Source organism: Prionailurus bengalensis, chromosome C1 (genome assembly GCF_016509475.1).
Source record: "Prionailurus bengalensis isolate Pbe53 chromosome C1, Fcat_Pben_1.1_paternal_pri, whole genome shotgun sequence".
Lineage (NCBI taxonomy): Eukaryota > Metazoa > Chordata > Mammalia > Carnivora > Felidae > Prionailurus > Prionailurus bengalensis.
The window spans coordinates 207,275,093-207,300,581 of NC_057345.1; the positions used below are offsets into that span (position 1 = coordinate 207,275,093).

General features: G+C 45.1%; 1 protein-coding gene across 1 annotated transcript in view; it reads left to right on the forward strand.

Annotated features, from left to right (window-relative positions):
- Positions 1-25,489, forward strand: part of SGPP2 (sphingosine-1-phosphate phosphatase 2) — a 109,812-nt gene that overhangs the window by 58,438 nt on the left and 25,885 nt on the right. The window contains 1 exon segment of the mRNA XM_043577967.1: positions 23,652-23,831. Coding sequence (XP_043433902.1) covers positions 23,652-23,831 — 180 coding nt within the window.

Below are 25,489 nucleotides of genomic sequence, written 5' to 3' on the forward strand. Positions count from 1 at the left end.
CTAATCTACAAAGAATGTTTGACTATTTTCCCTGGGGACAACTAAAAGGGTATGTTTAACACTGAATGGACTAAATAACTAAAACTGTCCAAAGTCTGAGTTTCGGGAAACCGGGTGCTTGTCTTTATTTAAAACCATCTCAGTAACCTCAAAGGGTGTTTAAGGTGTGCTAATCTGTTATCTAGCTCTCGTATGGATATTTTGTATAATTTTATACCTTCATAAAGAATAGTTTAAGGAAAATCTATAAAAGAGTATAAAACCATCTAGAGCCTTTTTAGGGTGTCACCTTTAAGATTAAAATATGAAGAGCCATTCACGAGATGGATCCTGGTTCAGAAAATATCCTTGGAAAACGGCACAGAAATCTTGGTGATTGAGATTATCCTGGAAAAGCCAAGGTGAACGGATACCCAAATCAAAACCCAATGGCAAATACTCTTTGGGCGACACTTTGGACATTTCCCAGCCTTGGCGACGCGAGACGCTGAGGTCATGTGCATTTATTTTTTTTTTTTTAAATTTTTTTTTTTTTTCAACGTTTATTTATTTTTGGGACAGAGAGAGACAGAGCATGAACGGGGGAGGGGCAGAGAGAGAGGGAGACACAGAATCGGAAACAGGCTCCAGGCTCCGAGCCATCAGCCCAGAGCCTGACGCGGGGCTCGAACTCCCGGACCGCGAGATCGTGACCTGGCTGAAGTCGGACGCTCAACCGACTGCGCCACCCAGGCGCCCCAAGGTCATGTGCATTTAAACACCAGACGTTGATACGAAGTGGAAGACAAGAATGGTAATGTTTTGAAGGCCTCTCTGAAAGCATCTGAATCTTGTGTTCTTGCAGACATATCAGGCCGAAGTCTCTACCTGTAGTTTTTGGTCTGCGGATCTTGTAACCTTAAACACAATGCGTTAGTTATTGCTACCAACACCTCGTTCATAAACTACTCCGAGGTGAGCCCCTGCAGAGCCGGGGGGGGGGTGGGAAGAAAGTACAAGATGATGAAGATGTGCGCGCCTCTGAAGAACCATGAGATAGACGGTTCTCCAGTGTAATTGGTCTCATGCCAGCATTTCACAGCTGCCATGAAAACAGCTGGTCGTAAGCAGACACGGTAACATTTCTGTGTCTAAAACATGATGGCAAATGGGGGTGGGTGTGGACCCTGCTTAAGGTTCTCTTTCCCTCTGCTCCTCCTCTGCTCGCGCGTGCTCTCTAAAAGAAATAGATAAAAATTAAAAATAAACATAAAAAATAAAATATGTCAGAAACATGTTAGTAGGTTCCACACATAAGTTCCATGAGTCCTTCATTGTTTCTAAAAATAATATTAAAAATAAAGAAGCCTGCAACTCCACAGGTGGCATAGCACATCCAGATAGAATTCCTTTTCCCCCATCCCGGAAAATGTATTCCTATCTTTTTTTTTTTTTCAATTTTTTTTTCAACGTTTATTTATTTTTGGGACAGAGAGAGACAGAGCATGAACGGGAGAGGGGCAGAGAGAGAGAGAGACACAGAATCGGAAACAGGCTCCAGGCTCTGAGCCATCAGCCCAGAGCCCGACGCGGGGCTCGAACTCATGGACCGCGAGATCGTGACCTGGCTGAAGTCGGACGCTTAACCGACTGCGCCACCCAGGCGCCCCTATTCCTATCTTAATCTAACATCATTTTGGTAAGATATTTAATACCTGTATTTGCTATGACAAAACTAAGGATGTGACGTTACTAATCCTTCTCAATCCGGCTGCTTGCTTAGGCCGTCATACTGTGTCCAGCCTAAAATAAAGGGCCTCTAGGGAGGAAAGGGAGAGCCTTTGGAATGCACCCGGCAGGTTAGGCTGTAGGTGGTCGATGTAGAATATTTGTGGATGGGCAAATGCAGCCCTTTAGGAAAGTTCCAAGAAGAACAGTCATATAATGAGTCACTATAACGTATACTGGATAAATGTAAGCAGGCTTTAGATTTACTGACATTTAAATGTTTGGTAAAGACTGGGTCATTTTTTTTTCTTTTTTTTTTTTTTTTTTTTTTCAATGTTTCTTTATTTTGGGACAGAGAGAGACAGAGCATGAACGGGGGAGGGGCAGAGAGAGAGGGAGACACAGAATCGGAAACAGGCTCCAGGCTCCGAGCCATCAGCCCAGAGCCCGACGCGGGGCTCGAACTCACGGACCGCGAGATCGTGACCTGGCTGAAGTCGGACGCTTAACCGACTGCGCCACCCAGGCGCCCCCATTTTTTTTTCTTTTAAAGGAAAGTTTGCATCTGTTTGCACGGTGACCCGAATTCTGATTTCGCCTAGCGTCAGCTTCTCAGACAGCTTCTAGCAGTTTTCTTCGGCTTGCCCTTAACCTAAGATGGTGGTTTGAGGGCCTTGAAGCATTTTGGCAATGTCAGAGCTGATCTCGTGGTACTTTCACCAAAGCACTTTCTCCTACAAATCAAAACCTGGTTCGATAAAGTGCCCAAGTTCTTCTTCTCTTTCTTTGACTTCTAAGCCAAGAGTATGGCCACACTCAACCTTCCAGTTCCCATTTTTGTCTGGTAGATTCTTTGAACTCTGTCTCCCCTGGCCAATCTGCACAATACCTGGCTTGACCAAGCTTGAAACTTCTCTCCATCCCCAGGCCCTTGAACTTTGACCCACATTTACCCCAAACAACCCCCCCCCCAAAAGGGCCCTCCTGAGAATAAACTGAGCTCAGGGTCAACATCTCTGATCCACTGTCCTGTCCACCTCCCCATGCCCAGGGAACATTTTCATTCCTCCCTATTATAGAAAAGCCCTTCTCTGGCTAGTCTTAGAACACTTGCAGAACTCTGGATCAGAGGGGTTACTCTATTGCTAGAGGCCTTTCCCCTCTTGCAAATCATTCTTTCAAATAAAGCCTAGCCTTTCCTATATCCAGATTTGGGATTTGTTTGATAGAGACAATAGCGAATTCCACCCGAGAATACCTTTGTGTGACTACCCTATCATTCCCTTTCAAATATCATTTTGTGGCAAATTTGAGTTTGTGTTTACTCCCCCTTATGCAGCATACAATCTTCTGTATCGCAGAAGACCTTCCAGGAAGGCGTTTGAATTTTTCCTTTAACCAAGACAACAAATAAATAACAACAACAACAAAAAATGAGGAGGGGGAGTCATTTTGTTTAAGGGTTAGTATTTAGCCTACACTTGGGACTAGATGAGGAAACCAGGTAGAGACCTAAATACTGCTGCTGGAACACGAAGTGGGTCCCTGACTTTATTTTTATAGCATCAAATCACAAGCATTAGATATAACTGATGAGGTTGTAACAGAGACAGTTGACTCTTGAACAACATGGGTTTGAACCATGCACATTCACTTATTTGTGGATTTTTTTTTTTTTTTGATAAATACAGCACAACACTGTAAATGTATTTCTCTTGGGATTAAATCTCTTGGGATTTTCGTAGTGTTATCTTTAGCTCAACTTAAAGGTAAGGATACAGCATATAATACACATAACGTACCAAATATGTGTTACTTGACTGTTTATGTTATCGGTAAGGGTTGTAGTCAACAGTGGGCTCTTAGTAGTTAAGTTTAGGGGCAGTTCAAAGTTACCCATGAGGGACACCTTGCTGGCTCCATCAGTAAAGCATGTGACTCTTGATCTCAGGGTTGCGAGTTTGAGCCCCATGTGAGTTAAGAGTTTACTTAAAAAAAATTTTTTTTTTTTAAGTTGCACATTTTCCACTGGGTCCCAACCTCCAGGCTGCTCAAGGATCAACTCTTTATATAAATGTAGCTACAAAAGCATCTTCCACAACCAAATATTATGCTATTTGTGTATATTCTCCCCTTTTATATATTTTAGAGCTGGCTTTCCCAGCATTCATGAGAACCGTTGAGAACCTTCTGTTTAGTACCTCCTTCTCAGGGGAGTGGGGGGGGGCACAGATAGCCTATTACCTTGTCTTATTACTGTTTCTAATTGAATAAATAGTTCACAAAGAACATGGATTTTAAAAAGTGCTGTATCACTTTAAAATAATATATGGAAAAACTATTCATTCTATTAGGACATGTAGGCCATTGATTAACGACATCAACTGTGTTTTACTTTATATACTGGTTAATTCAGGGACCTCGATCTCACCAGATGCATGATCAGGTCGGTAGTAATCAGTCATACAATTTCTTTTTAATTTTTTTCATGCTTGCTTATCCATTTTTTTGAGAGAGAGAGAGAGAGAGAGAGAGAGAGAGAGAGTGCGAGTGGCAGAGGGGCAGAGAGAGAGGGAGACACAGAATCTGAAGCAGGCTCCAGGCTCTGAGCTGTCAGCACAGAGCCCAACACAGGGCTCGAACTTACTAGTTGTGAGATCGTGACCTGAGCTGAAGTCGGACGCTTAACGGAATGAGCCACCCAGGTGCCCCAGTCATACAATCTTTTGTTCACTCCAGTAATTGATCCTAGAAGTTACATAGTATTGAAGAAGACATTACCTAGTATGTTACATAAGATTCTCAATTACCTCCTAGAGTACTGATACAAGCTATAAACCCTAAATTATTTACCAATGTAAGTGACTTATTGACTCTTATTTTTTTCACGAGGTTGCTAGATCCGAAAAGCAAGACTTTTTTTTTTTTTTTTAAATATTTATTTACCTTTGAGAGAGAGGGAAAGAGAGAGGGTGAGAGACAGAAGGCCAGGCAGGCTCTGTACTCTCAGCATGGAGCCCAGCGCGGCGGGGCTCGAACTCACGAACGTGAGATCATGACCTGAGCCGAAACCAAGAGTTGGATACTTAACCGACTGAGCCACTTAGGTGCCCCTAAAAAGCAGGACTTCTAAATCAAAACATCTAAATGATCTCCCTTAACATAGGGAGCTGTGAAACAGAAAAGCTACAAAAATAAACACAAGCATCTTAAAACAGTTCGTGTCCACTTAGGTTTTCACTTCTCAGATTGATGCATTTTCTATTTCTTTCAATGTGTGTTTTTGAGAGAGAGAGACAGAGTGTGAGTGGGGGAGGGGCAGAGAGAGACACACACAGGATCCAAGCAGGCTCTGAGCTGTCGGCACAGAGCTGGATGCGGGGCTCCAACCCACGAACTGTGAGATCATAACTTGAGCCGAAGTTGGACACTTCACCCCCCTGAGCCACCCAGGTGTCCCTGAGACTTTGATACATTTTCTAAAGCAGTGGGCACAGCCATTCTCCTGGGAGCCACGGATTATCCATTTATTCATCCAATAGAGATTTTTATTCTATACCCTGCACTTGTAACTTCCTGTTTCCCACATCTCTGGCAGCATTCCCTCAGTTCCAGCCTTCGTCATCTTTATCTGGCACTATCACATTAACCTTCTAATTAATCTCCTTACAGCCATTCTTAGGACCCTCGAACGCGTCCTGCCCACAGTGTTTGGGTGACCTATCTCATGCAGTAGGATAGCACACTACTCTTTAAAGCATGCTAACATCCAAGCACCGTAAAACTACCCGTAAGGTCTTTTACAACTGGATTTCTGCCTCAGTCTCGACCCTTAGCCCTTCCTCCTGTCCATTCTCTGGAATCACAGAACTCCTGACGACCCACGCTCCCACCCCTGGCTATGCATTTGAGGCGTATCGTGCTCCGCTTTCTTCTTTTTTCCTCTTATCGCCACTGCCTGTCATGATGCCACCTCCCCTGCCTCCTCTGAGACTCAACACTGGCATTATCTAAAAACAAAAACAAAAACGACAGCCTAGACCTTGTATCTTCATTCCCTACCAGATGGTTCCTTATTGGCCCTTGAAGGTACCGCCTCAGAGCCACTCAAATCTTTGGGTAAAATGAATAAAGGCTGTTTCTACAAAGATGATTTAAGGGCTGGCCCCCCTACAGGGGACAGTCCTGTCAAGAAGTAATTAACTGTTCAGGGTGCTCCAGATACGCTAGAAAAATCCACAAAATACTAAGATAGCACCCTAGAGATCTTTTTATTTTTTTTTTAATTTTTTTTCAACGTTTATTTATTTTTGGGACAGAGAGAGACAGAGCATGAACGGGGGAGGGGCAGAGAGAGAGGGAGACACAGAATCGGAAACAGCCTCCAGGCTCCGAGCCATCAGCCCAGAGCCTGACGCGGGGCTCGAACTCACCGGCCGCGAGATCGTGACCTGGCTGAAGTCGGACGCTTAACCGACTGCGCCACCCAGGCGCCCCAAAACAGTATTAAGTAAAACGATGCAGTAATTGAAGACTGTTGGTATCGTTTGGGCCACAACCGCGGTGAAAGCAGGGACCTACTTGAAAGAAGGTGGTCAAGAAAGAGTGCTTTGGGCTGTTTCATTTAAGTTAAGGCTTGAAGACTGAGGAGGCGGAGTGAGAAGCTGGCAGAGACTTTTAGGCTGACACGGGTGGGGAGGGCAAAGATTGCAAACTACACCAGGCACCGTTCCAGACTCTGGGTCGCAAACAGGGTAGGGCATCCGTTCCAGGTGAGGATAGGGCCAATAAAACAGAAATGCATAGTCTAAATGCAGGCAGCGTGAAATTCTACGGAGAAAAAGGAAAGGTGTGTGGAGAGGTAACTGTGTTAGGGAAGGAGGGAAGGCCTTTCTCAGAAGGTGGCATTTGGGCACAGGGCGGACTTGATGGTCATTTGCAACTCACGTGTAAATGGGTTCATGGCAAATCTAGAATGTTGCAACCTTAGCGGTCTTTCTGATTGATTTCTGTATTCGTTTGGAAACCGGTGTTCCCAAGCAGCCTGAAAACACTTGTGCTGCGATTCAAATCCGTAAGACATTTTGTTGAACGGTAGTTTTGTACAAAGATAGGCTTTGCTCACCACCGTACGGGCCTCCGCCTTCCTGCATGTGGCGGTAAGAGAAAAGGGTTCAGGGATGTGCCTGTTGGCCCAGAAAGCAGACACCGGCAAGGCTCAAGTCAAGCCTCTCTCATTACAAAGGGTCACGGGGAGGTTATAGCCCCGGTCACAGGCCCATTTGGGGGCTGCTGACTGCGTGATCAACAGCCCCTCCTAATAGAGTTAATCACTCACTGGCCAACTGGACAATCAGTGGCGCCCTGCTCTCCTCTCTCCATGTCGCCTGTCTTCCTCCAGACTCCTTCCTTTGCCTCCTGCAGAGAGCAGGCGTCAGGCAGGGGACCCTCTGGGATTCCTGGCCCTTCCTACTCAAAGACCGGCCCTTCAGGAGAGTCCTCTAACTCCAGGGGAGGAGAGCCCATTCTTCTCCGCCTGGGAGAAACCTTGCAGTGAAACCCTCCTGCCAGAGATGTAGAGGAAAACAGCAGAGATGGGGCGCCAGACGAAAAGCAGACCGTGTTTTCAGAAGAAAGACATCACTGTAGCCAAAATGAAGAGGAAACTTGCTTTTCAGAGATGATGGGCTAGAGAATATTTACATGTCTACACCCCCTTGTCAAATGCAGTATCATCTTAGTTCTTAGAATATGTTCGTTTCGGGAAGTGGTGAGTTGCAGGTTTTTTGTTTTTTGGTTTTTTTTTTTTTTGGTTGAGCTCTAAAAGTTGGTGTCATTATAGTTAAGCCAAACAAGCCCTTCCATAGAGCTTACTAGAACCAGAAGTCTCTTGGCAGAGAGGCTAAAGGATCAGGAATTCCGGTGCCCCAGGTTAGAACTTAGAATGTTAAGGTCTCACGCTGGGCTGGCTCAGAGTATGTCTGAACCCTTTGGTTGGCAGAAAGGTATCACCAGCAGGTGGAACTGAACCAGTCTGGCTGACTGGTTTCACGCCTTTGGTATGAGAGCCTCTACCTGAACGTCAGAGCTTGGGTACTCTCTCCTGTACAGAAGAGACTGTCCAACGTTAAGACATTCCTGGGAGAGAGGTTAAATCTTAGACCAGGGCCCATTACATTTACAAATGGATGTGTAGTTGCTGTTCCCAGGGCTGGTGATGGTGGGGGAGGGGAGCAGTAGAAAAATGACCGTGTGGGTCCTAATTTTCATGAGAATGCCTCTTTTCAGTTTGGAGGGAAGAGAAGTATAACCAGAAAGGTGGGGGGAGGTGAGGAGCATATAAGGGTATTGATAAACACATAGCCGATTGAGGGTATTATGGAGATTGGATGCTTGGGTCTGTAGACCCCAAACTGACTTGGCACACGGAGCTGGCTATCATGTTGATAGTTGTTCAAAAAGGAGTATGAAATCGCCCTTGGCCAGTGTTGATAGCACGGCCAGGGATGTCAAACTGAAAATTGGAAATAGATGTTTGGCTGCTCCCCCGATACATTGAGTAGATAGATACGTAGCCAGGGCGCCCTCACCAAAAACTGACGTCATCTGCATTGTCGTAAGTGAATTTTCTTCCTTACATCCTATGATTATGGCTTCCATAATTTTGTTAGCTTGCATATTGAATTTTTATTCTTATGCATTTCCTTAGCCCTCCATTTCCTTCCCAGCCTTTTAACTGGTAATTTTGTTTGCTCAGGGACCGTAGCACAAGAAAGCACCTCGTGATGAAACACTGCTTCTCCCACGAACGCGCAGTCGTTTGAGCATGAGGCAATGTGGCCCGTGCTACAGAGAACAGCCAGGCCTGAAGGTCTGGGACTACCGTCCACCGTTCCTATCACCAGTTAGCTCAGTGTTAAATTTCTTGCCAAGTAAGAGAAAGGGGAAGATTTGGACATACGCGACGGGAACCAAATCCAGGCAAGCAGAAGGCCCCTAACCCTTGTATTCCCTCCAACAAAGACCATTAGCACAAATCCTCCCTTACGACCGCTTTCCTGATTAAAGATGGTTGTAATCCCTTGGAGTTACAGTGGCATTACATGTGCCTACACCAGAAGCCATATTTCTTTCTGTGCGGTGCGGTCAACTGGTCCGGTGAAAGGCAAGCCACTGAGATGCGGTTGACTGTACTCAGAATTTGGATGGATGAGGTTGTGTGGCTTGACTCCTTGGAGTCTTTAATCCTTCCAGAAAGAAAATCTTTTGTGTTTCCCTTGAGCGACCACCATTCCGATCTTTTCTGAGTTGTGTAAGAATGTAGACTGACAGACTCCTTGGGTGACCCGCTCTCCTGAACCTGCAAGAGCCATCTCTTTACAGGAAGCCAACATAAAATGACCCAATTCCGATCAACTGTGGAAGGAGAGCCTGTGGTGTCCTGAAAGACCCTTAGCCTAAAATCAGGCTCAGGGTCTGTCAGGTCAGCGTGATGGCCTCCCCGACCTCACCGCCTCCAGAGACTTCCTCCTCCACAGATACTGCCATAGAAGGACAGGCAAGGGCAGTGTGATCACATTCTCTTAGAGTAGTTCAAGGCTACACTCTCCGGAGCTAGAGAGATTTCCAGATCTACTGAGCCCGAATCCCATTTTAATCCCAATCAAATCCCATTTTAATTGCTTTTTCCAATTGAATATTTTTCCTTCAGGAAATTCTGACACACATCACAGAAACACAAGTACATTCGTCTACGTGGCTGTTTTTGTTCTAGTAAATGTTTGGGGTTTGGTGGAGCTGAAAGGGGACACGAAAGAACATTTGTTTTGATGACCACCAGTTTTTAAGACAGATGCTTTATGGTGAAACACAAGTTACCTAGGTGGCCAATGGCCAGGGTTTTAAGAAGGGTCTGGGCAGATATTCATTGTGTCACTCTCCTAAGTTTTCCCATTTGCTGGGCCCACTCCTAGAACATGAGTGATCGAATTGTGGGAATGTTTGTAAAACACGGATGAAACACAGAAATTGGCCTAGGTGAAGTGAATTAAGTTTTGAAAAAAATCACCAGGAATTAGGGTAGGTACACAAAAACATCTTGGGAAAATTGGAAGATCAAAAACTGATCACTAAATATAACCTACTGGTGTCCCCTTCTTATATTTATGGAGAAAAATAAGAGAGTGATTTGCCAGTGTCCTTTGAAGGTAGAAACTACTGTTCTCCTGAATTACGGCCAGAGCATATCCCTTATTTGCTTTATCATAGGCGCCATATATAGGCTGCTGTTAGCAATGTTGATTTTTAACATCTAAATGGCTCCCAAGCCGACGTAGATCTAAGCAAGCGAGGATTTAGGTAAAGCCAGCAGCAGCTTATTATTAATGCACTATGCTGAAAAGCTCTAGCTTGCTGTTGCTAAAGATGAGAGCCCTGGGGAAAAATGACAGCTCATTTTGGAAGCTAATATTAGAAATGGTACCACTCCCGAGGCCAGGCTAGTGAGCTGCTCATTCAGCTCAGGGATGACCTTGCACGCAGCCTTGGCAGGACTAGAGATTCAGAAAAAGGGCCATGGATATTACACCACAGCTTGCCATTCTCATCCGTGACCACCATGGAACCATCATGATCTGTGAACAGTGATGGCATGGACCATGGTCTTAGGTTCCTCCACATTGCCAAGGTCATCACGGAGAACCTCAGCCAGGAGGGCCAACCCCTCAGTCTGTAGATGGCATTGCTGACAATCTTAAAGGAGTTGTCATTGCCACAGCTCTCTCCCTTTCTGAGCATTGTGACATCAGCACAAGGGGTCAAGATGATAATCCTTTGTCTTTACCTTTCAAGTGAGCACCGGCCTTGTCTAAGATGCTGAAGATATCAGTGGGCTCTGTGAGGTATTGAGCACATCACCCCATCTGCTGTTGGTGGGATCTTGCTTCCGGAAAGTGGGGATGGAATTTCCATTGGCTATCAGCTTTCCATTCTCAGCCTTGATGGTTCCCTGAACACACTAAGGGTAGAATCACTTCTTAACATGTAGTCTGTGCTATCCAGGTCAAGGAAGGAATCCCAGTGTCCACTTTGGAAGCAGGCTGGTGACTAGACCCCTAATACAGGCATATCCCCTTAGCTTTTACCAACTTTTACCAACATGACGACGATGTGGCTGGTGCCCCATAAAAAGGTGAGCTCACTTCTATTGAGGGGGAGCCAAGAGAGCGTCATGAGTTGTGAACATGAAAAAGTAATACATTTGAGGCCACGTCCAGGTAGCAAGGTTGAACAACAACGGTTATGATTGTTCCAATCTGTTTGGTTCCTGAGTTCCAGATGACAGGTGACATGAGGTTTAATGGCAAGAAATTCACCCAAACATTTACCTAAATGTCTTCAGCTTCCGATTTCAGAACACAAGAATTTGGATAGTGAGGGATATGTGCATGCTTACTGCCTGTTTGCATCATACCGCATGTATGCATTCATTTAGGACCCAGGCTTTTTGCTGCAGCCAGGGGATAAGACAAGCATATAGCCCAGGTTAGAGGTAATCATATGAAAATGAGTGGAGATCGATAGCCGCTTAATTGTATAACTGTGATTTCCAGAGTGCTTAGTAGGTGGGGTGAGTTTCTATTTTTTAAATATGTACAACTTGGTTTTAATTAGGTTGTAAAATACAGCCACGAATCAGGTCATGACTTCACAAATGTTTTACTAGAAGAGAGAAAGCCCACTTGAAGACCAGTATGAAAGAGATAATCGCATGGGTTATCCATGGGTATGGAAGAATCCAGACGGAGGTTTGTGACTGACCGTAGTTTGCAAAGTGTTAATGAGAGCTGGGCAGACTGATCTGGGAGCATGAAGGGGACCCCAAGCCCAGCTGGGTACGAGGGCCACAGAAAGGGTCCCTGCAGAGGTCCAGACATGTTCCGGTTAAAGCCATGCTAATCTTGAAAGTACTAAAAAGCCAGTCATGTAGGCTGTTGTTGCCCCATAAAGACCAAGGATGATGCTTGGCTGATTGGTGAAGCTCATTGGCAAAGAATCAGCTCCTGGGCTCTTGGCTCAGATTGCTTGGGGTGATTTTCCTGAATGTGTTGGGTTTCTAACCCGTGAAAAAGTCCCGTTGCAGATTTTACCGTTTTCTATGCAGGCAAAAACAGAAGAGTCTTAGGTTAATAGTCAGCCAAGACTAGAGATGGACTTTCCTTCCAGCTTAAATTCTGAGACTTTTTTTTTTTTTTTTTTTTTTTTTTTTTTGCTGTAGCCTAGCCTGGCTGGCTGTGTTACACAGCTTTTTAGCACATACTTGGAGATGGGAACAGTCTGTGGCTTGAATCAGATAAGCAAGTTGAACTTAGTGAGTGACTAACATCTACTGCCTTTTTGCTTTTGGGGGGGTCTATAAAAATAATGGTTTTGATCTTTCGGTATTATCTTACCATTTATTTTCCTGTGGTCAGCAGGACTAACAATGAAAACACTTAAAAATGTGAGAGAGAAGGGTCATGAAAAGGAACGTTCTTTGCAATGGTTACACTCTTCTCTGAAGCAAATTGTTGTTGTCGTTGTTTAGAGAGGGAACCGGAACAGGGGAGAGGGGCAGAGTGGGGACGGAGAAAGAGAGAATCTCAAGCAGGCTCCATACTCAGCACGGAGCCCTGATGCGAGGCTTGATCTCATGACTCTAGGATCATGACCTGAGCCAAAATCAAGCGTTGGATGCTCAGCCACCCAGGCACCCCTTGTTGTTTGTTTTTGTGTGAAAAACTCAAAACAGTACACACAGTGGCCACCCCAGACCTCAGTGCTACCCCCTAGTGATTCTGTCATCCACGATTTCCCATGTGCCTACATGCATTTATATGTAAATACATTTTTTAAAAATACAAATGGGGTCGATATATACTCTTGCAGCCTGTGGCTTTTTTTTTTAATTTAACAGTATATTTCATAAGGCTTTTTGAACTGTTGCATAATTTATTTTAACTGGCGGTCTGTCATGGCTATTGAGGGTTGTTTCCAGATTTTCATGGTTGGTTGATTGGTTGAAGGAGGGTAGGCTTATACATGATTTTAACTTTTGTACATGCTCTGTAATCATTAGTATTGAAGACACCCATTCCCGCAGTGGGTACCATTTTGGATGTGACATCTGTCCAGTGGCGAGTAAAGGACACTGGTCTCAGCCTTCTGCTGCACAGTTCATTGGTGAAATGGTACAGATAAGCATTTGGAAATTTTCTCAGCGGCTGTGACATCTTAATCCCTCAGTCTGAAGGGCAGTCAAGTGACCTCTATTGAGCGCTATATGGATGTAATGGGTTAGGATCATGGACTTTGGGTTCCTTAAGGAAAGAGACTGTTTGAACATATTATTCGTCAGATGCTAGCTGTTGGAGCATGGTGGAAAGACCATAGGATTTGCAATCAGAAAACAAAATTCAAGTCCAATTCCGCTGCACTGATGGTGTTCTCTTTAGCGAGACACTCACCTTCTCTAAACCTCAGGTTCCTCATTCGTAAAATCAGAATGATACGAACATTAAATAATGTCTATGAAAATATACTCCAAAGAATTCCCTACACGAATATTAGGTTATCATTTTACCCAACTCCTTTCTAACAACGAAAAGGAGGCTTAGTTGGTTTGGAGTGACTTTCCCAAAGATGTTCATACATCTGTGACTGAATTACTAATCTCTGTACCCTTAGTGTTTGCCTTCAGAAAGGTCAGAAACAGCTCTGAGCTTGCAAAAATGGAGCATTAGAACGGCAAATACTGTAACTTATTTTATTTTTCTCACCTGTCGTTTGTGCTTTAGCTATTATATCTGCATTTCTACGGGACTTTGAATATGCAAAGACCAGTTTTCTGACAGTCTTCTGTGATTTATGGTGTTTGCTCTGTAATTTCTTTGTTTTGGTGCTTCAGGCATGGAATGAAATCTTATTAGTTTGAAATTACAGTTGCTTCTCTGAGTGACTCACCACCACCCCACCCACACAAACACACACAAGTACACGACACACACTGGAATGGGCTCAGAATTTTAAAAAGTAAAGAAAATAAAGTAATGCCATAAGCATGAGAAAACATTCACCAACTGAAAACAACTTTTCACACTGGCTGTTAGGCAGTGGCCTCTAGAATGTTCTGAAGTAACCATAACAAAGGACTGCTTTTAATTCACTCCCTGATGCCACAGAGCCCTGTCTTCCAGGGAGAAGAGAGGACGGTGTACCAAGTAAACAAGAACACAGCCCCATCTCTTTGTAAAAGTGTTGATCTGAACAGTCTCCACAGCTAAAAATTGCTCTAGCATGAGTCCCCTGGTCCCGGTTTGGAGTAGGTGGATTTTCAGCAGCTTTCTCTGTGCCATGGGCGGTCCCCCACTCAGTGCCCTGCAGAACCGGATTGGGGCAGAGCTGGGCCGAGCTCCTGAAGCAAAGACTATTTGTAGCCCCCATAGCTGCTTATCTGTAATCAATACTGGAAGGTGTTGTCAATAACACTTTGCAACAAAGGACTTCAGGGACACAAGGAAGAGGTGTTTGGGGACGTATTTCGATGTCCAGTGTCTCTCTCTCTCTCTCTCTCTTTAAACTGTGATGACAGTCACATATCATAATAGTCGCCTTTTTGAAGAGTATGATTCAATGGTTTTTCATGTATTCATGTATTCATTACCACCATCTAAATTCAGCCCGTAAGAAAGCTCCTATCCCCATTCCCCTCCCCTCCAGCCCCAGACAACCGCTGATCTACTCTCTGTCTCTATGGATTTGCCTGTTCTGCACATTTCATATAAATGGAATCATACAATATTTGTCCTTATCTGGCTACGCAGCATACTGTTTTCGGGGTTCATCCATGTATACGGTCTGTATCTGTATCTCATTATTTTTTTATGGACAAATAATATTCTAGCGTACTGATCTACATTTTGTTTATCCATTCAGCAGTGGATGGATGTTTGGGTTGTTTAAACTTCTTGGCTATTGTGAAGGATGACCCTAAGACCATTCACGTGCACGTTTCTGCGAGGACCTATGTTTTCAGTTCTCGTGGGTACATGATAGGAGTGGAACGGTTGGGTATCTGGTCTGTCTTTATCCAAATCATCACATCAGTAATCTGAGGAGAAGGGGAACGCGCTTCCTTTGGTTGGACTAAGAAACAAGATGGGTATGTACTGGTGGAGCAGCTATGGTCTTTGGATTACATCTTAGTGTTCGAATCTCCAGCAGTTAAGGAATGATATAACTAATTCCTGACTTTAAAAAAAATAAACCCATGGGTAGGCTATAAATCCCAATGACTCAAAATGTTTCCATTTTGAGACCTGAGGGACATACTTTTGTTAGTGTCCTTCCCCCATGGTAGAGGATAGCTGGAAGACAGACGTTAACATTTATCAAAATATGTGTGTGGATGGGGGTTGGGGGTTGGGGGTGTAATTTGAAAACAGATTCTTGTTGCTCCCTGTGTCATACAGAGGACTTAGCTTTTATTATAACAACAGTGGAGCCTTTACGCCATGAGAATGGGGATGCTTTGGGTTGGAGGGGGGACGACAAATGGGGGGGGCACCAGGCGATCTCAGTGTATAAAAAAGAACGAGTAGCTGCTGTACTAGTAATAATGTTCTTTCAAGGATCCTCTATTTTCAAAACTATCCAGGTTTCATTTATACTAACGTGAAGAGTAAAGTATTGTTAATGTGAGATGTGTTAAGACAGTGAAGGTGTCCGTTGGGATTGTAATAGCTAGACAGGGCTACTGCACTAAGAGAACACGCACTGTTTTCTGTGACTGTGCCTGATGGGCCCAGATGTTAAGAACAGACCCCGACTTAGAAGTCCTTCCATGCCGGTAAGACATGTTTTGTGTTGACAGAATTGATTTACTAGAAAAGCCTTTTGTCTTCTTGGGATCGACAGTAGACTATCCAGAGAACTGGATTGTTTTCCCCCACCTGTATATTTCCTTTATCTTGTAATCAGGACAGAAGTAAGCAAATAGGCTAATTCCTCATCACAAAATGCTACAGGGCCCCAGCACCGTGCAAGGGACCCAGACAGTTTGCTAAAGCGTTAATGAGCTATAATTGCTTCCTGCCTTGCCTCCTCTCATGGATTTTTCCTTTACACATAGGCCTTTGGGGCCTCAGTCCACAGGAATGTGATGGATGATGGAACTTAATTTGGTCCCTTTAGGTAGGAGGGCCCTTCAACAATACAGAGTGAAGCCCTCCATTTAGGGCAAGCCATGTCAAGTTAATCATTATACTCTTTAACTGCAAACTAAATGGAGAAATGGTTCTCTTCTGCCATAGTACTCTTTTTAATAGACTTTATTTTTTAGAGCGGTTTTAGGCTCGTAGCAAAACCAAAGGAAAAGTATGGAGACTTCCCATATACTCCCTTGCCCTCAACCAAGCACAGCCTCCCCATTATGAACATCCCACACTAGAGCGGTACATTCGTGAAAACTGATGACCCTAACTGACACATGATAATCGCCCAAAGTCCACAGTTTACAGTTCACTCTTGGTGTCGTACATTCAATGGGTTTGGACAAATGTGTAATGACATGTCTCCACCATTAGAGTATCATACGCAGTAGTTTTCCAGTGTTCCACCTATCCTTCCTCCCCTCCAATGTCTGGCAACCTTTGATTTTTTACTTCTTCACAGTTTTACCTTTTCCAGAATATTCTATAGATGGAAGCATCTAGCATGTTACCTTTTCAGATTTTTTTTTTCACTTAGTAGTAGGGATTTAAGGTTCTTCCATGTCTTCTCATGGCTTGAAAGCTCCCTTCTCTTAGCGCTGAGCAACACGCCTTTGTCTGGACGTACCACAGTTCATTTACCCGTTCACCTGCTGAAGGACATCTTGGTCACATCTGAGTTTGGGCACTTAGGAATAAAGCTGCTACAAACACTTGTGTACGGGTTCAATGCACCCAATTCATTTGGGTTAAATACCAAGGAGCACGAGTGCTGAATCTTAGGGTCAGAGAATGTTCCGTTTTGTCAGAAACCACCAAACTGACTCCCAAAGTGGCTGTGCCATCTGGCGTTGTCATCAGTGATGAATGAGAGTTCCTGTTGCCCCACATCCTCACCAGCATTTAGTGTTGTCAGCGTTTTCGATTTGGGCCATTCTGGCCAACAGGCACATGAAAAGATGCTCCACGTCGCTCCTCATCAGGGAGATACAAATCGAAACCGCACTCAGATATCACCTCACGCCAGTCAGAGTGGCTACAATGAACAAACCAGGAGACTATTGATGCTGGAGAGGATGTGGAGGAACGGAAACCCTCTTGCACCGTTGGTGGGAATGCAAACTGGTGCAGCCGCTCTGGAAAACAGTGCGGAGGTTCCTCAAAAAGTTAAAAGTAGACCTACCCTATGACCCAGCAATAGCACTGCTAGGAATTTACCCAAGGGATACAGGAGTGCTGATGCCTAGGGGCACTTGTACCCCAATGTTCATAGCAACACTTTCAACAATAGCCAAATTGTGGAAAGAGCCTAAATGTCCATCAACTGATGAATGGATAAAGAAATTGTGGTTTATATACACAGTAGAGTACTACGTGGCAATGAGAAAGAACGAAATATGGCCCTTTGTAGCAACGTGGATGGAACTGGAGAGTGTGATGCTAAGTGAAATAAGCCCTACAGAGAAAGACAGATACCATATTTTTCACTCATATGTGGATCCTGAGAAACTTAACAGAAGACCGTGGGGGAGGGGAAGGGAAAAAAAAAAAAAGAGGTCAGAGAGGGAGAGAGCCAAAGCATAAGAGACTCTTAAAAACTGAGAACAAACTGAGGGTTGATGGGGGGTGGGAGGGTGGGGAGGGTGGGTGATGGGCATTGAGGAGGGCACCTTTTGGGATGAGCACTGGGTGTTGTATGGAAACCAGTTTGACAATAAATTTCATATTTAAAAAAATAGATTTGGGCCATTCTGATAGATATGTAATGATATGTCATTGTTTGATTTCGTAATTCCCTAATGACATGTGATGCTCATATCTACAGTAATGTTTTTAATATTTTAGACTTTTTGATTCTATAAGATCCGGCGCACCTTTTTGTTGTTGTTGTTAGCATGATGATGTTGTTTTATTGAACCAATAAAATGCAAAGAAGCTACGCATACCTTTTGCTCATGTTTCCATTCATGTGCTCCATGAGGACAAAGACCTTGTCTGCGTTGTTCTCCCTGGTCATCCTGAAACCAGCGCAGTGCGTGGTCATTCACTTGCACTCACTATTTGCTGAATAGAGTGGATTAGATGGTCATCGTCAAAAAGACACATCTACATCCTAATACGCGGGACCTGTGAACACTATCTTTTTTAGAAAAAGGATGGCAGATGAAGTCAGCTAAGGATCTTGAGATGAGGAGACCCTCCTGGATGTCTGAGTGGGCCTTCAATCCAGTGGCCAGTACCCTCGTAAGAAAAAGGCAGAGGGAGAGTTGAGATGGGAAGAAGGGCAGGAGACAGAGGGAAGGGGAAGAGACAAGTGACCACGGGGGCAGAAACTGTAGGGATGTGGCCACAAGCCTAGGAGGGCCTCCAGCCACCAGAAACGGGAAGAGGCAAAAAAGGGCTCTGCCCTAGAACCCTGTAGTCCCCTGACACCTCGATTGTAGACATCTGGCCTCCAAGCCCTAGGCAATCACTAATCTATTGTCCGACTTTATGGATCTGCCTGTTCTGGATATTTCATATAAATGGAACCAGGCAATATGTGGTCTTTTGTGTCCGGCTTCCTAAACTTAGCATGGTAGCACCTCCTTTTATATTCCAAATGTTTTATAGTGCCCGCTTTGCTTTCTTTCAAAGCATATTATTCATAGATAATATGACCTACTTACATAATTTCTAAAACTCTGCCTTGTAATAAGGTGACTTTTAAAATAAGCAAATGCTGGGGCACCTGGGTGGCTCAGTTGGTTAACTGTCCGACTTCAGCTCAGGTCATGATCCCACGGTTCGTATGTTCGAGCTCCGCGTGGGGCTCCACGCTGACCGTGCGGACCCTGCTTGGGATTCTCTCTCTCTCCTCTCTCTGCTCCTCTCCCACTTGTGCTTTTTCTCTCTCTCAAAATAAATAAACTTTAAAAATAAAAAATAGGGGCGCCTGGGTGGCTCAGTCGGTTAAGCGTCCGACTTCGGCTCAGGTCATGATCTCGTGGTCTGTGAGTTTGAGCCCCGCGTCGGGCTCTGTGCTGACAGCTCAGAGCCTGGAGCCTGCTTCGGATCCTGTGTCTTCCTCTCTCTCAGACCCTCCCCCGTTCATGCTCTGTCTCTCTCTGTCTCAAAAATAAATAAACGTTTTAAAAAAATTTATAAAAATAAAAAATAAATAAGTAAATGCGAGGGCATGTCCACATAGGGTAATAGTAGGATCCTTGCACCTATAAACAGTGTCACTGTGAGTGTGTCAACTATGGTGGTGTGGACACAGGCATGCGGTGTGCGAGCCTCTCACGCATCGAGCAGCCTTTCCATTGGTGACCCAACTGCCCCACGTGGTTAGCAATTCTAGATAAAGTTTCAAATCAACCGAAATTTCAGTCTTCCCTCAGTTTCCTTGGTAGTTCTGTTCTCAGAAACTTCAGTGTGTGTTCGAACCTCGCAAGAAAATATTTGGTGGTTCCTTCTAGCAGAGAATTAGGCTCTCCCTTCAGAGGATTACAGATAGGTGTTCACCTACAAGGATGTCTGGCAGAGCCCTCAAGAATCCTATTGGACACAAAGAACGATTTCCTAGAGTGACCATCTTGTGCGTTCAATGGCGTATCGTATCCCTGGCCTTCCCCCTCTTAATGCTGCTGGTGCCCGTAATCATCGAGCTAATCAGGAATGTCTGCCAGGCGATAGCATGTCCCTTGTGAGGACCTGTAGTTCAGCTCTTCTGAACTGAAACACTTCCGTGTGCACAATCACCTCTGGATAGTCCATCCATTTCTGGGGTTTTTTTTTTCCCCCTCTCTTATTTAAATAATTTCTACTTGCCATTCTTACATTTATAAACCTGTTTGAAATTCTTTTGTCTTAAAAAGTTTTTTTTAGTGCTTTTTATTTTAAATTTAATGTTTATTTTTGAAAGAGAGAGAGAGAGACCGAGTGAGAGTGGGGGAGGAGGAGAGAGAGGGAGGGAGACACAGAATCCAAAGGAGGCTCCAGGCTCGGAGCTGTCAGCACAGAGCCTGACGCGGGGCTCGAACTCACAAACCGTGAGATCGTGACAGGAGCCAAAGTCGGATGTTTAACCAACTGAGCCACCCAGGCGCCCCAAAGCATTTAAAAATTCTGTCTGCTGCCCCACTTTTGCTGACCTTGATTCCACCTTTATCTCTCACCTGGATTTTGCAATATTCTCTTACCTGGCCTCCTTCCCTTTAGTCTTGATGTCTTTGCCCCCACTCTGCCCAGGACACCAGAGGACAGATCAGATCTGGCTATGCCTCTTCCCCGAACGTACTAGTAAGCTGAACATCCAGATGCCCTTCCATACAGTGTCTCATGGCCAGACCCACCGGCATATCTCCTCATACTTGAGAAGAACTTTTGAAATGTTAACATGTTGAAACCTAGTACTCAATGGGATGGTATTAGGAGGTAGGGCCTTTGGGAAGTGCTTTGGTCATGAGGGTGGACCTTCACGAATAGGTTGAGTGCCCATGTAAAAGGCACCCCAGAGAGCTCCCTCACTCCTTCTGCCATGTGAGGACGCAGCGACAAGATGGCTGTCTGTGAGCCAGGAAGCAGGTCCCCATCAGGTACCAGATCTGCTGGCATCTTGATCTTGGACTTTCCATCCTCTAGAATATAAGAAACAAGTTTCCCTTGTTTATAAGCCACTGGCCTATGTTTAGTTGCTATGGCAACCCAAGCAAGCTAAGGCAACCACTTGTTGAGATGTGATTGACCTACAATAAACACGTCCTTAACAGCTTTAGTGAGGTATAATTCACTCACTGTACAATCCACCCATTGAAAATGTCCAATTCTATGATTAGTGTGTCCGCAAACTTTCCACATACTTAAAATGTACAGGTTGGAGAATTTTGGCCTACGTGCATATCCCATTTGTAATTTCTTTACCGCCTTCCTGGCAACCATTGGTCTAGCTTTCTGTGCTATAAAGTTAACATTTCAAGAATTTTATAAAAACAAGATCATACAGTATGTACTTCTTTTTTCTTTGTTTTTGTTCTGGCTTCTTCATTCTGTCTCTACGTGTATAAGTATCCATAGGATTCGTTGGATAATTTTTTTCAAAGCGTGTTGGCATTACGATGAGACCTTCTGTTTGTATCACGGGGACCTCATACAGGGCTCGGCTCATTGTAGCTTCCCTGTAATGAATGCGAGGGCAGAGACAGGACTCCCCGGCCCACAAGAGGTATTCCTTCCCTAGGACTTGAAAAATAGAGCTCTATTTTCTGTTTAAGGAGAGCTGTCATTACAGTAATTGGTATTTGAAATTTATGGGTCAGGAACAATATGCGGCGGTAATAGTTTTTTAAATGAAACGAACAACTGTCCTAATTCTTAAAAACATCCTTCAAATGTAGCAGGCAAAATAGAAGTGGAGTCAGAGGGACTTGTGAACTCCAAGGAAATTTAAAAATTTGTCTGCAGGCCCCCTGGCTGTCTTCACTTAATGATTTCAAGGGTTCCTGTCTGCGGATTTTAAGTACTCTTAAGCAAACTAGAATTACCATGCCTGCAATATTTCGGTTTTGTGGGTGAGTGGGGAAGGGCCAGTGTTGAGAAATGGATCTCAAGCGGCTTCTGAGACATTCCTGGTCGTCGGTGATGGCTGCAAGTTTTCCGTCCCCGCACATAATTGTCAGTCTGATGCGGTTTTTACAGGTTCACAGGAGGGAGGCGGAAACATAAAAGAGCGAGCCGGTTTCCAGGACAGTAGTTCCTGGTAATAAGGGGACGGTAAAGAGGTTGAATTTCAAAGTCCGATTAGAAATCACAGCTATGGAATTCAGTGATTGTCACTGAGGCTTTAAAGCCTGTGGATTTGGCCTGCTGTGCACACAGTGGTTCTTGGTTTTTTAACCCAGAGCAAAATGGGCAGTGGGGCACAAAACATAAGCAGTGCCTTCTGGGGGACGTGAGTACGCTGGAATAATGCTCAGAATTAAGCGAGCTAAAAGAAAGCACCAGAATGTGGCCAGGCCCTAAAGCATTCATGGCCGGTCTCGTCCCAAAGCATGGTGACTCCACCCATCACGAGCTGAACAGAGGCCTAGTAAAATCAATACGGTCGTGGTAAGATGAGGTTTATGATTAAAGCCCGGGACAAAGGGACCCGTGCGAGAATACAGTGTCACGTGGGGCTTCTCCGGTTCTCATGTGCACACGAGCCACCTGCGAGTCTTGTGAAAGCCGGGCTCTCATTCTGTAGGTCTGGGCTGGGGCCTGAGATGCTGCACTTGAGACCGGGGCCCAGGGTGGGGCACACACGGCCCGTCTTCAGGCCACACTTCGCATGGCAAATGCAGGCTTGAGTAGAGGGGCTGCTCTTCCGGCTTTGTGCCTGATCCTGAAAGTGTCCTCGAGAGCTCTCTGCCAAAGGAAGTCTGTGGTTGATAGTCCTTCCTGTTCGTCCCTGAAGGGTAACGGAAGTCGAATTCTGGTTTCTATCTTGTGCTTTACGAGAAAGAAGGGAGCGGAGCCGTTTCTTCGTTAATGTCATCGTGAGCAATCACTTGAGAAAACTCTAGGTTGAGTTGTCTGTATTTGAGGGTTGGAAATGCTCCTGCCATGTATCTTACTGATGCTCCTGATTACTGAAAGAAATTAAATTATATCCAGTGTGTTGCCTACGTGCATTTAGAGTAACAGTGTAAGATTCAAAAATAGAGTAACATTCGAAAAAATTTTTATTTATTTTTGAGAGAGAGAGAGAGAGAGAGAGTGAGTGAGCACAAGCAGGGGAGGGGCAGAGAGCGAGGGAGACACAGAATAGGAAGCAGGTTCCAGGCTCTGAGCTGTCAGCACAGAGCCTGACATGGGGCTTGAACTCACAGACTGTGAGATCATGACCTGAGCTGAAGTTGGACGCTTAACCAACTGAGCCACCCAGGTGCCCCCGCAAAAATTCTTAAGCAGAAGCTCTGTAACAATCACTTTTCTTTTCTTTTCTTTTCTTTTCTTTTCTTTTCTTTTCTTTTCTTTTCTTTTCTTTTCTTTTTTAATGTTTATTTTTGAGAGAGAAAGAGAGACAGAGCACACATAGGGGAGGGGCAGAGAGAGAGGGAGACACAGAATCTGAACCAGGCTCCAGGCTCTGAGCTGTCAGCACAGAGCCCAATATGGGTCTCAAGCCCACGAACGCAAGATCGTGACCCGAGCTGAAGTTGGATGCTCAACCAACTGAGCCACCCAGGTGCCCCAGAACAGTCACTTTTCTGATTAAAACTTGAGAACAAAGACTGTCTGACTTGAGAACTATCCCGGTTTTGAGGTATTATCATGGTGGCATAAGGCACAGATTTTGAAGCAAAACTCCTTGGATTCGAATCTTGTTCTCTGCCTGCATTCTGTAGATGTCACTGGATTAAGCGAATTAACATTTGTAAAGCTCTTAGAACAGTACCTGGCACACATAGGAACTATGGAAATGCTTTTTATATATCATTCAAATTAAGGTATGTGTTAATGTCCTATCTTAGGGGCCCAGTGGTCTTCTGGAGTTCAGACGGCCTGTTTCTCTTTTTATGGACTAAGACGCATCCTACAAGACTTTCCCAGGAGGTAGCTGGGTCAGAGAGGAAGGGGATTTCTGCCAACAGACTGGGATCCCCCAAATAAATTCATACAACTGAGGGATTTCACTTACTCGGTTAGACTCACCCCCGTCCTTTGGTTTTGCAGTTGGTGATGTATATTGGCCAGATGGCCAAGGACATCCTGAAGTGGCCCCGCCCCTTCTCCCCTCCCGTCGTGAAACTGGAGAAGAGAGTGATTGCTGAGTATGGAATGCCATCTACCCACGCCATGGCGGCCACCAGCATTTCCTTCACCCTCCTCATCTCTACGATGGACAGATACCAGGTGAGGCCGCCACCCATGCCGTGAGGTGGCAAAGAGAGGTTTTGCTTCAGAGTTGTCTTTTCTGAGGGGCTTTGAGGTTTATGAAACCGAGACTCGGGGGGACTGAAATGTATTGAGCCATCAGTGACAGTTTCTTCGTAGAGAAAGGGACATAAGGGTTAGCATCCAAGTCAGGCTGTGCCTCAGAGTGAAAGGCACACCCCCCGGTAATAACACCCCCTCCCCCCCCAAATGAGCATGTGACATGGACTGCCCCGGGATCCAGGGTGTGGCATCTGCCCTCCAGAGCACCGTCACCCGGAGCTCCCGACGAGACAGTACTTGATCGGTTTTCTCATCTTCTGTTTGCGGCAGACGTGAGGAGCGTATGATCCTCGTACATGGTCCTCCAGGGCTGAGATGACTCCTCCCGATAAATCCTCTTGCTAGACTCCCCGGGGCCCAGGGCAGGAAAGAGTCTGTGCCCCCCTGTTGGCTCCCAAGGATGCCTCTGCCCCTGGTTGGGGCTCAACCACTAGAAATAATGGCTCCGTGTTTTCTAGATTCCTCTCTAAATGACAAGAGATTAATAACTGTTGAAAACGGAAGAATTTCACTTCATTAATATCTGCTTAGATGCCGATTACAGTCAGACCTTTTGAAAGTTACGTCAGTACCGCGGTCAGGTTTTGCTTTGCCTACCTGAGGAGTTTGGCTCCACGTTTGCGTTGAATTTAATAATTTTTCCCTTTTACTCTCTGGGAAATTTAGATTTCGTTAAACCTAGCAGTCATGTGTGTAAACGACAGTGTCGTTTCGCCTTGTCCCTGCACCCTCGAAGCCCGTTCTGTGTTCTACGTTGTGCAGAACTGGGGGGGGGTGGGTCAGCCTGATGTAGTTGGACAAGGGCAGGATTAGCGCGGGATCCTGGCTCTCTGCCTCTGGAGTCTTCTACCTGGTCACCTGGAGTCAGACCTCAGTTTCCCGGATGGGAAAGGGACAGGTCCCAGGAATATATCCAACCAGGTATAATCCTCTGCCGTAACTTAGACGTCACGCCAGGGTCAAAGTGTGTGAGCTCTCCAGTACTGCCTGTCTGAATTAACTTAACGCAGACTTCTGAGCTGCATCATACGCAGGGCACCTGCCCCAGCAGGACACGGTGGACCCAGGGCTGGTCCTCATCATCCAGAGAGGCCTGTGAGCGTGCTGACATTGCACAGGAAAAAAGCCTCAACTAGCAGCGGACCACAAGAAAACAGCAACAAGAACCATTTATATACTCGTTTCAAGGCCACTTGGTCCTTCTTTAAAAATGCTTTTCAGCTCCCATGATGTAGCAGTTTTCAGCCTGAGTTGTTGCAGACTTCTTGCCTACTCAATTTTTTTTTTTTTAGTTGAAAAATTCCTTTAATGTTTGTTTATTTTTGAGAGAGAGATGGACAGAGCACAGGTGGGAGAGGGGCAGAGAGAGAGGGAGACACAGAATGTGAAGCAGGTTCCAGGCTCCAAGCTGTCAGCACAGAGCCCGATGTGGGGCTCGAACTCACGAACCGTGAGATCATGACCTGAGCCACCCAGGTGCCCCTTCCTACTCAATTTTTAATGATAAATATGTGTAGCTATTTGGGTTCTTTGCTGTAACATTTCTAAATCTGGTTTCTTTATATGTGTTTAGG